The following is a 13,262-nucleotide window of genomic DNA, read 5'->3' on the forward strand; positions in this document are numbered from 1 at the left end:
AAATGAACCATTAATTGAGTCAAATGATAGTGTTGACAATGTGAATTGGTCATTACTGTAGATGTTTACACACAACCAGCACTATATGACCACGATGTGCCCGGTGAATATGGTTGCATGAAGGTTCACTTGGTGCAAGTAGCTGTATGGCAAAAAAGCAAAATGATTGCAGTCAAGCCGGATCATAAGAATAACGTTACCCCACTGTCATTAAGCCTTGCGCTGTGGTAGCCTCCAGTAACACAAGGTGTGTGTCAATCGTGTGGATCAGGCACTGACATTCTACCCTTTGTTGTGCATGCAATATAAAAAAGCAGAAGAAATATTATAAGAAAATTGTGCACAGAAACACACTTATGCTATCCTAGGGCAATATTGGGCTGTGTGTTAGTGAAAACATGTCAAATGAAGGAGGTGTACAAGATTTGCATCATTACAGCAGTGGAAACTAGACATATCTTTCCTACTGTATTTATGTTGATGTTTTGGTTTTTACATGTTTCTTTTATACATAATAACATTTTTTCTTGTTGAAAAATTTGATTTCTTTGTATTTTTACAAATTACACTCATTTCATGTGTATTAAAAATTTTTACTATCCTCGGTTCTACAACTGGAAGTCAAATGTGTTTGCTGGTTTTCAAGTTGTTAATGCTGTTCCTAATTCATTTCTATTTTGCCTCTGTCACCTGTATAGGAAGATCTACTTCAGAGAGAAGGCCATGTAAGATGGGGAGATGGATTTGTTATTGTGTATGACATTACAGACCGAGGCAGCTTTGACGAAGTGGTGCCTCTTAAGAACTTCCTGGATGAGATTAAAAAGCCAAAGAATGTCACTCTGATCCTGGTAGGTAACAAAGCTGATTTAGAGCACTCACGGAAAGTCTCCACCGAGGAAGGTGAAAAACTGGCAACTGAGCTTGCCTGCGCCTTCTATGAGTGCTCTGCTTGTACTGGAGAAGGCAGCATAAATGAAGCCTTTCACGAGCTCTGCAGAGAAGTAAGGCGGCGCAAAATGATTCAAGGAAAGACAAGGAGACGGAGCTCCACCACTCACGTCAAGCAAGCAATCAACAAAATGTTGACCAAGATAAGCAGCTAAAAACAATAGTCGTTCCATAATATTTCAAAAAAAGGAGTTTAAAAACTTTGAATTAAATGAGAATATGCACTAATTTAAAACATGATGGGATCTAAAAAATGTGCTTCAAAAATAAAAAAATGTAAGAAAAACTCCTACACAGCTTGTATACAGCATTTTACCAAGAATATATGACATCTGAATTTGTAAGGTTGACATCAGACACGATGAAATGCAGCTTTGTGGAAGGCAAAAGCTTTGTGTACCTGGCGCTTGTGTGATGAACAGATGCCACTGTTTAGCAGCATGCACTTATCTTTTATTGTGATTTGTCTGTTAACCTTTATTCTAGTCAACAAAGTGTCTATTTAAGTTAGTTTGAGAACATAGTCCTGAAAAACCTCTGCAAAAAAGCAAATTTAAATTCAGAGATAATACATTGTAGGGAAAAAAGAAATACACACTAATACAAAGAGAAATGTCAAACACAAAGTGTTGCGACAAGACAAATGCCCACAAGTCTATTTAGACTTAAGCAAATCCAAGTAATAAAACAATACTCTGCAAAACTGTTTTCACAACATTTTCTTAAGGAAAAAATTATATATATAGTATAAATAGTACTTGATTTCACTATAGCAAGTCAAAATGCTCATGTTGTTCTCATAGGTTAGGCTATGTGAACAAAGAAGCAGTTCTAGCAACCATAAAGTTGAAAAATTCTAAAGTAAACTGGTTACAGTATATACAAGAAATGCTTTTCTGTGTCATGCAGTGTAAGTATGGCAAGTAAGTCATATTGTTGTACTTTCCCCAAACTGTTTATGCAATATTTACAGTGTCATAAAGTATGTTGAAATGTGATCTGCAAGTAAATAATGCTTAAACAAGGCTGAAATGAAATGATCTAAATGGTGTTAAATAAAATTATCTGGATGAACAATACTGGCCTTCTTTGTTTCATTCTTTCTTTTAACTTTTCTTTAAAAATGTAGTCCTTTTCAGAGACCTGTTTTAAAGCAGTGAAGGTTCAAGTTTGTTAAATTAATCATTTCTCCGCAGACTGCCGTTTAAAAATATTGTATTGTTTTCCAGTTAATGTATATTTAATCTTACAGTAATCCTTCCATAAGACAAGTAAAAGAATTGCATCAACTTAGGAGTAGCTGAATGGCAAAACAGGAATATTGCCACCTCCATAGTGCTTGAGATTTATTTCTGGGCTGGAGTGACTTGTGCATGAATAGCACTTGTGATCCCCTGTGTTTTCATTCACAGTCTACAATTATTCTTTTTATTGATGGGAAACAGTAAATTGATTTGTTCCGAGCACATCTGTTTGTGTCCTGCCACAGACTAGCATCCTGTGAATTCTTACTCTGTGCTTGTTAATAGCAAATCAGGCATAAGCTGAACAACTTGGGAAAATAACAAAAATTAAATGAAGATATTGTAAATGTATATTTTTACAGTATCTTAGAAATGTATGATTTAATTCACTGTGAGAGTTTCCTTAAATTATTACAATATGTCTTCTTAATAATAATTTTAAAAAACACAAAGTTATCAGCAATAAATATTTACTGTGATGAACATGGACTGCTATGTTAGTATATCCATGTTTTTGTTGGGAGCATATTTGCTACATCCTACTAATATTTCCTAAATGATGAAGGATATCTATGTAATGGTCAGTGTGTGGTCTTTAAAGTTTAGATTATTACTCTCGGAGCCAAGCTTCTATTGGAGGACCAACTAAAATACTTCATTTTTTTCTGCATTCTGTCTCAGAAAGCTATAATCATCAGTTCATTTATAGGAAACTAGTATGATGTAAGTATATTAAATGTACATGCAATTGTGAATAATACGTATAAAGTCGACATTTATATCAAGTTGGTATGGCATCAATCTTCCAAACTAAGAAGCATCCACAAAGACAACTACAAAAGCCACTGAACAGTACTGTAACCAGCAGAACGATTACATATATAAAACTAACCACGGTACCTGTCAAAGATAGGCAATAGATTAATTAAAAACATTTGTTTTCTCTTGTTCTACATGTACCTTCAGTGCCTTTCCTCTGGATTTGCTTGTGTGAGCATCAGCACTCATTCTATCAAGATTGTTCCCATAAAGCCTGCTTCCCAAACTCTCATTATTTTTAAGGTGCCTTTATCTCGTCCTGTCCTGTTTTATTCTTTCAGTCTTTGAAGACGACTCTATCAGCTCGTGTCTTACACTTTTACTCCTTCTCGTGCATCTCACACTCGCCTTTCCTCTTTCAATCACATCACCAATACCAAACATGCCAATCACACCAAATCCAAATTGTCCAATCAGATGGCTCAGAGGGACTGGACATACAGATCTTAGTATTTTATTATATAGTAGATAGTTCAGTTTTTTCTTATCAAGCTCACTTGCATTTATAAGCCCAGTACGCTATGCAATGTTTACGAATACAACATGTGAAATGAAGTGCAACTTAATGCGAAACATAATAGAGAAAAGTTATGCTGTTGTTAGGCTTCTGAGCTCTTCCTAGACTCTCCCCAACATGGCTGAATGCCAAAATGCGATTAACATGTCTGTTGAGGGCTGCTTGTCTGTCTCTGACTCAACCGCAGCTTCTGAGCATCACTGAGGCAATTGCAAGTTCACAGCCTGCACTCGATGGGTGATGCAGGGAATATTATAACATGGCCATTGAAATGGCGCCATCCCTGCTCATTTGCTGTGTCTGTGTGTAGGGAGGAGGTACAGTAGCTCCCGTTTCAATAAATAACCTTGCTGTTATTGTTTGGATTGAAAAGAAAGTTGGTTTTCCTGAAGCCCTTTGACTCAACCTCTTCTTTAGGGTGCAAGACAGTGGCTCATATGTTACAATATGTATACAAAAATCTACATGTATTATTTATCCATATGTAAAAGCTACATGCTAATCCCCACATTCACTGACTAGAAAATTCTTAGCTGTTTTCTAGCAGCCTAAGGGAAATGGGTTTCACTACTGGATCAGATTCATGTTTTTGAGGCCCACAAATATACAGATACACCAAAAAGTTTATTTAATCTTGAAAAAATTAGAGAAAACCAGAATGACTTTTCACAATTAAAAGTAAAAATCGGGCATCTTGGTTCTGGTGTGTGGTGGTTGCCAACTGTAATTTAACATCATTGTTGTGCAAATCCGGCTTGTATCTCTTTTTTATCTTGATCTTACTTAAGTTTCGTCATTCCTCATTTTTTAATAGTTCTACTTAATTGTGAATTAGCCTAATTAGATTAGCATCTTATTCACAATTAACACTCATATATTCTTTTATTAGATTGTGCTCTGCATTTTGAGATTTTTTTATTTTTTTGTGATTTAATTACCTGTCATTATTTGGCCTCAAAGCATTCTCAGGCCTAGCAGAAAGGACCTGCAGCTAAAAAGGCTAGAAGATGATGACTGTATCCCTTTTGGATATAATAAAAGCAGGACATCACATCATGTTAGTGAGTAAAGATACAACATGAATGAATTCACATTTTCCATCCATCCATTATCCAACCTGCTATATCCTAACTACAGGGTCACGGGGGTCTGCTGGAGCCAATCCCAGCCAACACAGGGTGCAAGGCAGGAAACAAACCCTGGGCAGGGCACCAGCCCACTGCAGTGAATTCACATTTTGCTACACTTATATGGAAGAAAAATAAATTTGCAAATGTTTGGCTGCTGGTGCACCAAAAACTATGAAGACCTTGTCTCAGGTTTACGATAAAGCTCTAAGGAAAAATGAAGAGAGCCTTCAGCGTTTGGCTTGAAGATCTAACAAGAAATATTTTACAAATAATTACAGAATAATATGAATACCTCTACCCCTTTTCCAAGCCCACTTAACACAAGCCGTTTAAAGTGCGCACGCACTCGCAGAGTTAATTTGGAATTGCCAATTTACCTAACTTGCATAACTTGGGGTATCCAGAGAAAAACACCCAGACACAACTAGAACATGTCCCATCCCAAGATTCAAACCAAGAGGCAGTAGACAGCAATGTGACAGCATAGATTAACAGGTAAGTTGTATGTCTATGACTTCACTTTTTAGTAAGTTTTAATAAGTATACCCAGGACTTGCTTTTTAGTGTGTTATTTTAATTTTTTTTAAGTAGGCCTATGACATTTATTAATGATGCCTGTTGGTTTGAAGGGTATTATGCTAAAGAGAATATTTATAAAGTGATACCAGAAGAAGAGAAATAGTCAAAACTCTAACAACCAGAAAATTAATAAAAAAATCTACAAAACTGTTAACAGGAAAAAAAAACATAGTCAAAAAATTAAGCAACGAACTTAAAACAAAGAACAAAACAAAGAACTGAAATATCATATGCACCACTTTTGTTGCTTCCTCATAAAATTCCAGCATGTAAGTAAAACCTCCCTCTAATGAACTCATGCTGACTGTTCAGAAAAACTCCTGTCCTTACCATATGTTGCTCAATCTTATCCTTAATCCTTCCATCAATTTTCCTGTGATTCATGCTAAACTTACTGGTCTATATTTGCTTGGATCTGCCCGATCACCCTTTTTATTCAGTCCTTCAGAATTTCCTCAGTGCACAGTCACTTCCTAAAAATATGTGTCAAAGGTTTTCATATGTACTAACTAGCCTCCTTAAGAACTTGAGGGTAAATATTATCTGGTCCTGGTGATTTGTTTAATTTCATTTTATTTAATCTGAGCAGCACTTCTCCCTCTACAATTTCTAAATCACTCAGAACCTCCTTAGTAGCCCCTTTTACCACTAGGAGTTTATCTACTTCTTCACATGTGAAGACCACAGAAAAATGTGAGTTTAGAGTATTTGCTAGTTCACTGTCTGTATTTTTAATTCCCCTTTACTATACCTTATGCATTTCATCAACTCCTTGGCTGTTCTTTTACTACTAAAATACTGAAAGAATCCCTTTGGGTCATCTTTCAAATTATCTGGTATATTCCTCTCTAATTGCCTTTTAGCCTCCCTAATATCCTTCTTAATGGTTGCCCTCATGTTCTCATATGTTCTATGATTCACATTGGAGTTATTAATCTTATACACCTTATATAGCTGTTTTTTCCTTTTCATCTTCTTTTTGAACTCCTTATTAAGCTATTAATTTAGGTATATACCTGTCCTGTATTACATGTAAAAGTTTTTAAACCTGTTCCACTGCTCCTCGACTGTCTCCATACTTAAAAGCTTATCTCATTTTATCCCTTTTTAGTCTTTGCCATATCTGCTTAAAATCTGACCTACCAATGTTATACTTAACAGTTTTAGTCTTTTCATTCTCACTCTTCCAAAACACTGAGAACTGTATTATATTATTGTCACTGACCCTAGTAGTTCAATCACCTCTACACCGTCAATTATACCCTGATTATTAAAAAATACTAAATCCCGAAGGCTTCACCCCAATGATTATTTCTAAAAATTCCTGTTTTTGTGCACCTCTGTTTGTAGTTTGCAGTTAATATTTGGGTAGTTAAAGTCCCCCATGACTATTGTAAACCCCCCTTTAATAGTACTGTACTAAAAAGATGCAAATTGAAATTACTTTCTATGCTGGGCGGTCTATAACACGCTCCTAAAATAAGGCCTCTTTCCCTAATGCTTTACAGGTGAAGCCACATGTCCTCACTAAAATGGGGCTCATTGTCCAACTGAAGAGGACTTGTTTTTAAATTGTGCTTGACATAAATAGCAACCTCACCTCCTTTTATATGTTGTTTATATATATATATATATCTACTCAATATATATAAAATCCTAAGCCTAAAAGTGCAATGATTTTGTGCAATGTTTTTATGTCATGTTTTTTGTCACGCTTTAAATCAGGCTTAAAACCTACATATATGTTTGGTATCATTCTTTTTAGAATTTTCGATCTTTAATGTGATGTTGTTAGATTTTCAGATTATTATTCCATTCTTAAATTATAAACTAAAAAATATCAAGCCAAGAGATTTAACCATGCCTGGGGCCGGAAATAAAAGACAAAGAGTAAGACAGCTGCTTTACAGCCTTTTAAATGTTCGAAGCGCCGCACGAGATGCAGATCACAAGGCATGCAGCAGCAGCAAGCCAGCAACTGATTAAGCAAAGAGGAGATAAAAAAAAACTATTTGTTTCCCATTGTATCACTGTTTAAGAGGGGGTTTCGGAGGAGCGACCGCGTCTCCTTGGGGTGCGTTCAGCCCCCCTCTTCACAATGAGACTGGCAGAGATGCGAAGTTGCTGGCGTGTAGCACAGGCCAGGGGGGGCACGGTGGCGCAGTGGGTAGCGCTGCTGCCTCGCAGTTGGGACACCTGGGGACCTGGGTTCGATTCCCGGGTCCTCCCTGCGTGGAGTTTGCATGTTCTCCCCGTGTCTGCGTGGGTTTCCTCCGGGCGCTCCGGTTTCCTCCCACAGTCCAAAGACATGCAGGTTAGGTGGATTGGCGATTCTAAATTGGCCCTAGTGTGTGCTTGATGTGTGGGTGTGTTTGTGTGTGTCCTGCGGTGGGTTGGCACCCTGCCCAGGATTGGTTCCCTGCCTTGTGCCCTGTGTTGGCTGGGATTGGCTCCAGCAGACCCCCGTGACCCTGTGTTCGGATTCAGCGGGTTGGCAAATGGATGGATGGATGGATATATATATATATATATATATATATATATATATATATATATATATATATATATATACAGTACAGTATATATATACTGTGTATATATATATATATATATATATATATATATATATATATATACACACACACACACATAGAGACATTTAAAATCCTAATTTCAATTGAGAGACATATTTGCAAAAGAATCATTTAATAGTAATTGCAACAATTTTATTTGGAATGACCACACCTGAAAAACAGGACCATTAAATGTGATGACACATCTAGACCAATGGCCACCACAGATACCGAGAACACAAAGAAAATTGAAAAGACTAAATAACAGCAAATCAAAAATAATAATTAGAATCAATAAAAAACAATAATAAAAGGCTTACATTAAACAACCTGGCAGCCCTGGTAATAAGAGCTTGATAAGCTAAAATAATGAGTTTTCAACCTTGATTCAAACACTGAGACTTTTGGGGTGTCTCTGACATTGTCATGGAGAACATTTCAGAGTTTGGATGTCCAATAGCTAAAGATTCTGCCTCCTTCACCAGTTTTACTTTTTCTCTGAATTGTAAGTAGGTCTGTATTTTGAGACATTATTACTGTAAGTAAAGTTGTATGTGTGAGTAAGAGGAATTTAAAATTGTCTGTAAAGTTCATTGGAAGACAGTAAAGTGATTTAAAACTGCTGTTGTATGACCATGCTCCAAAGCTCTAGTTATGGTTCTTGATGCTGTGATTGAATTAACTGTAAAGTGGTAAGTGAACAATTTAGACAGGCTCACCATAAAGCATTACAGTAATCATTTATTTTTAGACCAAATTAGTGAATTAGCTTATATTAATTTGGAAAGAATTTCTAAGCTAGGAAAAGTAGGTTTTGGAAATGTGCACAGTCTGCAACAAAGAGAACTCTTAAATTCTGAGTGGATTCTGCTAAACTAAAATTTAAGCCTTTTGAGTTAAGACTATTTAGTGTTGCTTTACTGTGGACAGAGTTACCACCTACACATTTTTTTCTGGATTTAAGCAGAAACAATTGTCATCTATCAACTGTTTTATAGTAATATATTAGTTAATTAATATTGTAATAGAAATAAAATTACTTGGTTTAAATGATAAATGCCACTGTGTCTTATCTAATCAATGCAGTTAAAGTTATATTTGTGAATTACGCCTCCTAATAGTAACATACAGAATACAGAGAAAAGAGAAGTGACCCACACATTGAACCATAAAGGACCCCATGTCGGACTGTGGACTGAAATGAGGGATTGCCATCTTGAAACATCATCACATATTAAAAATGGCTTGGTAAATAAATCAACTAAAAATCCTGCTTGATACTGTAGGCCAACTTAATTCTCAGACTTGGGTAGTAGAATGTTATGATCAATAGCATGAAAAGCAGCATGTAAGTCATGATGGCATATCCTACATCAGAGGAGATCAGAATAACATTTTCAGTACAAGTACAGGCAGTTACTGTATTGTGACTGGGATAAAAGCCAGACTGAAATTTCTCATTTAGACTGTTATGTGTAAGATACATTTAAAGGTGTATTACTACAGTGTACTCTAATACTGTAGTAATTAAATTGAAAATTGGTCTATAGATCTTAAAAACATTCTGATATGATGCTGATTATCTTCATTGAAGGTCTAGTAAGAAATCGGAGACAATGCTATTTAATAGTAATTCACCAATAATATGCCATATTAGTTGTGAAACTACTTTCAACAAACCAGATGGAAGTGGATCTGACAGACAGTTCCTGGATTTAATTCTGGAAGTTAGATGTTGAAGGTCTTGTTGAGTCCTCAGTTAAAATTTATGAAGGTGGAAGCTGCAAGCAGTGAAATGGTAAGTTACAGTAATCTTACATCTTATAGTTTAAATAAAGTCATTGTTATAAGAGAATTCTATCAGTCATTTCAGGTGTGTTGTTTTTAGATTCAGTTGAATAGCTAGAAGTTGATGAGCCCTAGTGCAAAAAAAAAAATAATAAAATATAACCCCTCATGTAAAATTAAAAAATTTGGAAGTGATCATCAGTAGGCTTCGTGCCCCAAGTTACCCGAACTATTCTATAACATTTCATGTAATTATTTATCGCTCTGATACTAATCTTTCTGATCATAAAATAGGTCATTACAATAGCAATTGATGAGAGGAATTCATAATTGATTGCAGAATTATGGTATTTGACGGTTCCTCTAGAGTGCTTTGGCTCAAAAACTAATCAGCACATCGTCATCTCACAACAGGCTTAAGTTTCGAATTAGGTATTTTCTATCCAGCCGTTTTAGCTTTAGACCATCCTCAAGAAACTGTGACATACAGACACACACCCATCATCAAGATATCAATGTGTTTGGTATCAGGGGATCCTAAGACATCAAGATCTGTCGAAAACTGGAGGTTGAAATTTTTGATGAATTTAAAGCTTTCGCTCCTGCCCCATAGACAATAGGTTATGGTGGGGGAGGGCACCAAGCAAAAATGAACCACCATCAATAAGATTTGTCAATCATATAAGCTACATAAAGGGACAATACTTACAATTAAGCTTTATGGGGTTATTTTTGGCATGTAAAAAGAGTTGTATTTACAGTATATTATATCTACAATGGCGTTCATTTTTTTAAGGATTGGGTTAATGGTGGGAGCAAAAATAAATCAAAACTCCAGGACAGAAACTGTCTGGGACTGTTATACTTCAACAAATTTTTTTTTTATTCATAAAATGATTTTGCTCACACTTAGTGGTTGATGCATTATGTACTAAATGTTAAGTTATATGATTAAGGAGACAATCACTAGTTAAAAATACTTTCACTCTGTGAAAGTAAAAATTTAGTGAAGTAGTGTTTTCTCTAATGGTGTAAAGGTAAACATTTCAAGCCATGTCTTTGAATATTGAATATATTGCTCAGGTATGGCTACTAAATTGTGCAAAACTTCAATAAAACTAGTTTTTTTCATGTAAGATCAATTCCTGCTGTTACCTGAACCTGAACATCTTCTTTAATGATGCCTAAATGTTCGTGTTTGTGCTGTTATAGTTGCCGCATATGCTGAAGGCTTAGAATACAACTGAGGAAAGTATTGACAATCTATATTTGCTGCGATTGAGTCTGTATGAAAACATACCATGCTAAGCTAATAAGGCTACAGTCAGACTGTAGTTATACTGTAGTTAAAAATAATTCATTTCAATTTTTGGCTCATATTTGATTTTTTTTTGTTGATCTGATCAATTAATTTTGCAAACATTTCAAATCTGATATGACTGTGTACCACTATCCATGGTGAATCTGCACAATGAATAAACATTCCTTCATCACACAGTTGTGACAACCATGAATACCAGCTACAGTACATCCTGACCGCTCACATGCTCACTTTAAATTGTTTACAGTGCACATTTTTCAGCTCACAATGGCATGTGCACAAAAATGCTTGGGATAGAATTATCAGTACATAGGAGCCTGCAGACATGAGAGAGGAGCCAGGACTGTTGGGAAGAAGATGTGGAGAGCTTGATGCAAAACAGCACCTTGAGAATTTCACCATGTCGAGGGAAACACATCACTCATGTGCAGCTCTCTATTTAACCCAGTAGCATAACAGGTAGTTTACAGCAAAAGCATAATAATAATTAATTATTATTTAATTATACATGTATTTAGCACTCAAAGCATTTCACCTACACAGTGGAGAACTACTGTAACCATCACCAATATGAGTAGTATAAAACGTCACTGTTATCAAAAATTTTTTTGACAGGTGTATGTCCCACCTCCCTGGCATTTCCGGTACCCAGATGATGCTGTCTGGTAATGGATGTTCCCACGCTCTGGTCTCTACCCGTTGTCATGCGTTGGTTTAACAGGCATCGGATATTTTGTTGTCAGTCATCCGAATGGGATTGGTCAGCCAATCTTGGCCGTGGTCCTAAAAATGGGCTGGTCAGCTTTGTAAGCCGAGACTGACCTTCGGGGACCTGTAAGGTGTCAAAAGGTAAATCTGCAATGGGGCGGAGCAGGCATCCTACTCCTATGTGTGTACAGCGCCTGTATATACAGAGAGTAAAGAGAGTGTGAGTGACAGACCCAGAGAGAGGATGTACAAAAAGGCTTTAGACAGAATCTATTACACACCCAAGGAGCCTGGCAGTTTTGGTGGTATTAACAGCTTCTTGAGAAATGTATCAAGTCATCGGGAAAATGTCAAGCGAAAAAACATGTTGGAATGGATGAGTGGACAATATACTTACAGTGTGCACAAATCAGCATGGCTGAGGTTCAAGAGAAACAGAACAATTGTTTCAACGGTCGATGACCAGTGGCAAGCAGATTTGGTAGACATGTCCTATTACTCATAATTCAATGATGAATATAAATTTATCCTCACATGTATCGATGTGCTCTCAAAATATGCTTGGGCTATGCCATTAAAGGCCAAGACAGGGAAAGAAGTTTCTCGGGGTTTTAGTTTGATCTTTAGACAGGGTCGAGTCCCTAAGAAGCTACAGACAGACCAAGGCAAAGAATTTCATAACTCATTGGAACAAAAACTACTAAAACAGAACAATATTGTACATTTTGTCACAAACAATGATGTAAAGGCCAGCACAGTAGAATGATTCAATAGGACCTTAAAGTCCAAAATGTGGAAATATTTTACATATGCAAATACTTTTCGGTATATAGATGTCCTGTCAGACTTTCTGCAGTGTTATAACCACAGTTTTCACACCACAATTAAAACAAGACCTGTAGATGTGACTCCAGAAAATGCCCTGAGTGCTTGGAAAACAGTCTATGCAGTGCAGTGCAATGAAAATCGACTCCATGCACTTTGAAAATAGGTGATCATGTCAGAGTTTCAAAATTAAAAGGTGTATTCGAAAAAGGCTATGAGCAGTCGTTTACAGATGAAATATTTATTATCATGGACTGTTTTAAATGACTCAAACCTGTATATAAACTAAAAGATTATGCAGGTGATGAAATTCAAGGGACATTTTATGCAGAAGAGTTACAAAAAATAAACCCCAATGCTAACAAGGTGTACCGCGTCCAGAAAATTCTAGCCACTCGCGGGCATGGTAGAAACAAGCATGTGTTGGTAAAATGGCTTGGTTGGGACAAGATATTTAACAGTTGGGTCAAGGCTTCAGAAGCGAAAGACATAAGGAGTTGAGAAAGCAAGAAAAAATGTCTAAAGTCAGAAATGGATTTTATGTAACACTGCAGAGTAATTCATCAGCCAGGACTTTTCCAAACAACACGAAAGCATCATTCACTGTTCAGCTAGCCAAGACAATAGAACTGTCCAGAAACTGGGAAGTGGCATTGGTGGAACTGACTTACCCAAAAACGTTCAGTTCCATCACTCAGAAAGCACAATTTACACTAATGAATGAGGAAACAAGATCAACAAAATGGACATACACTTTAAACAAAGGCTATTTCAGGAATATATTAGCATTGTTGTTGGAAATGAATC

At 36.3% G+C, this 13,262-nt stretch overlaps 2 protein-coding genes across 2 annotated transcripts in view; one reads left to right on the forward strand and one right to left on the reverse strand.

Moving 5' to 3' along the window:
* The window catches only part of rerg (RAS-like, estrogen-regulated, growth inhibitor), a 302,156-nt gene extending 300,126 nt beyond the window's left edge, over positions 1 to 2,030 (forward strand). Inside the window, exon 5 of the mRNA XM_028804725.2 lies at positions 699 to 2,030. Coding sequence (XP_028660558.1) covers positions 699 to 1,106 — 408 coding nt within the window. The 3' untranslated portion in view covers positions 1,107 to 2,030. The remainder of the gene's footprint in view (positions 1 to 698) is intronic.
* Positions 1 to 13,262, reverse strand: part of LOC114647671 (glutamic acid-rich protein-like) — a 792,149-nt gene that overhangs the window by 627,532 nt on the left and 151,355 nt on the right. The gene's annotated exons all lie outside the window — the stretch shown is intronic.

The sequence above is a fragment of the Erpetoichthys calabaricus genome, chromosome 1, assembly GCF_900747795.2.
Source record: "Erpetoichthys calabaricus chromosome 1, fErpCal1.3, whole genome shotgun sequence".
NCBI classification, from domain to species: Eukaryota; Metazoa; Chordata; class Cladistia; order Polypteriformes; family Polypteridae; genus Erpetoichthys; species Erpetoichthys calabaricus.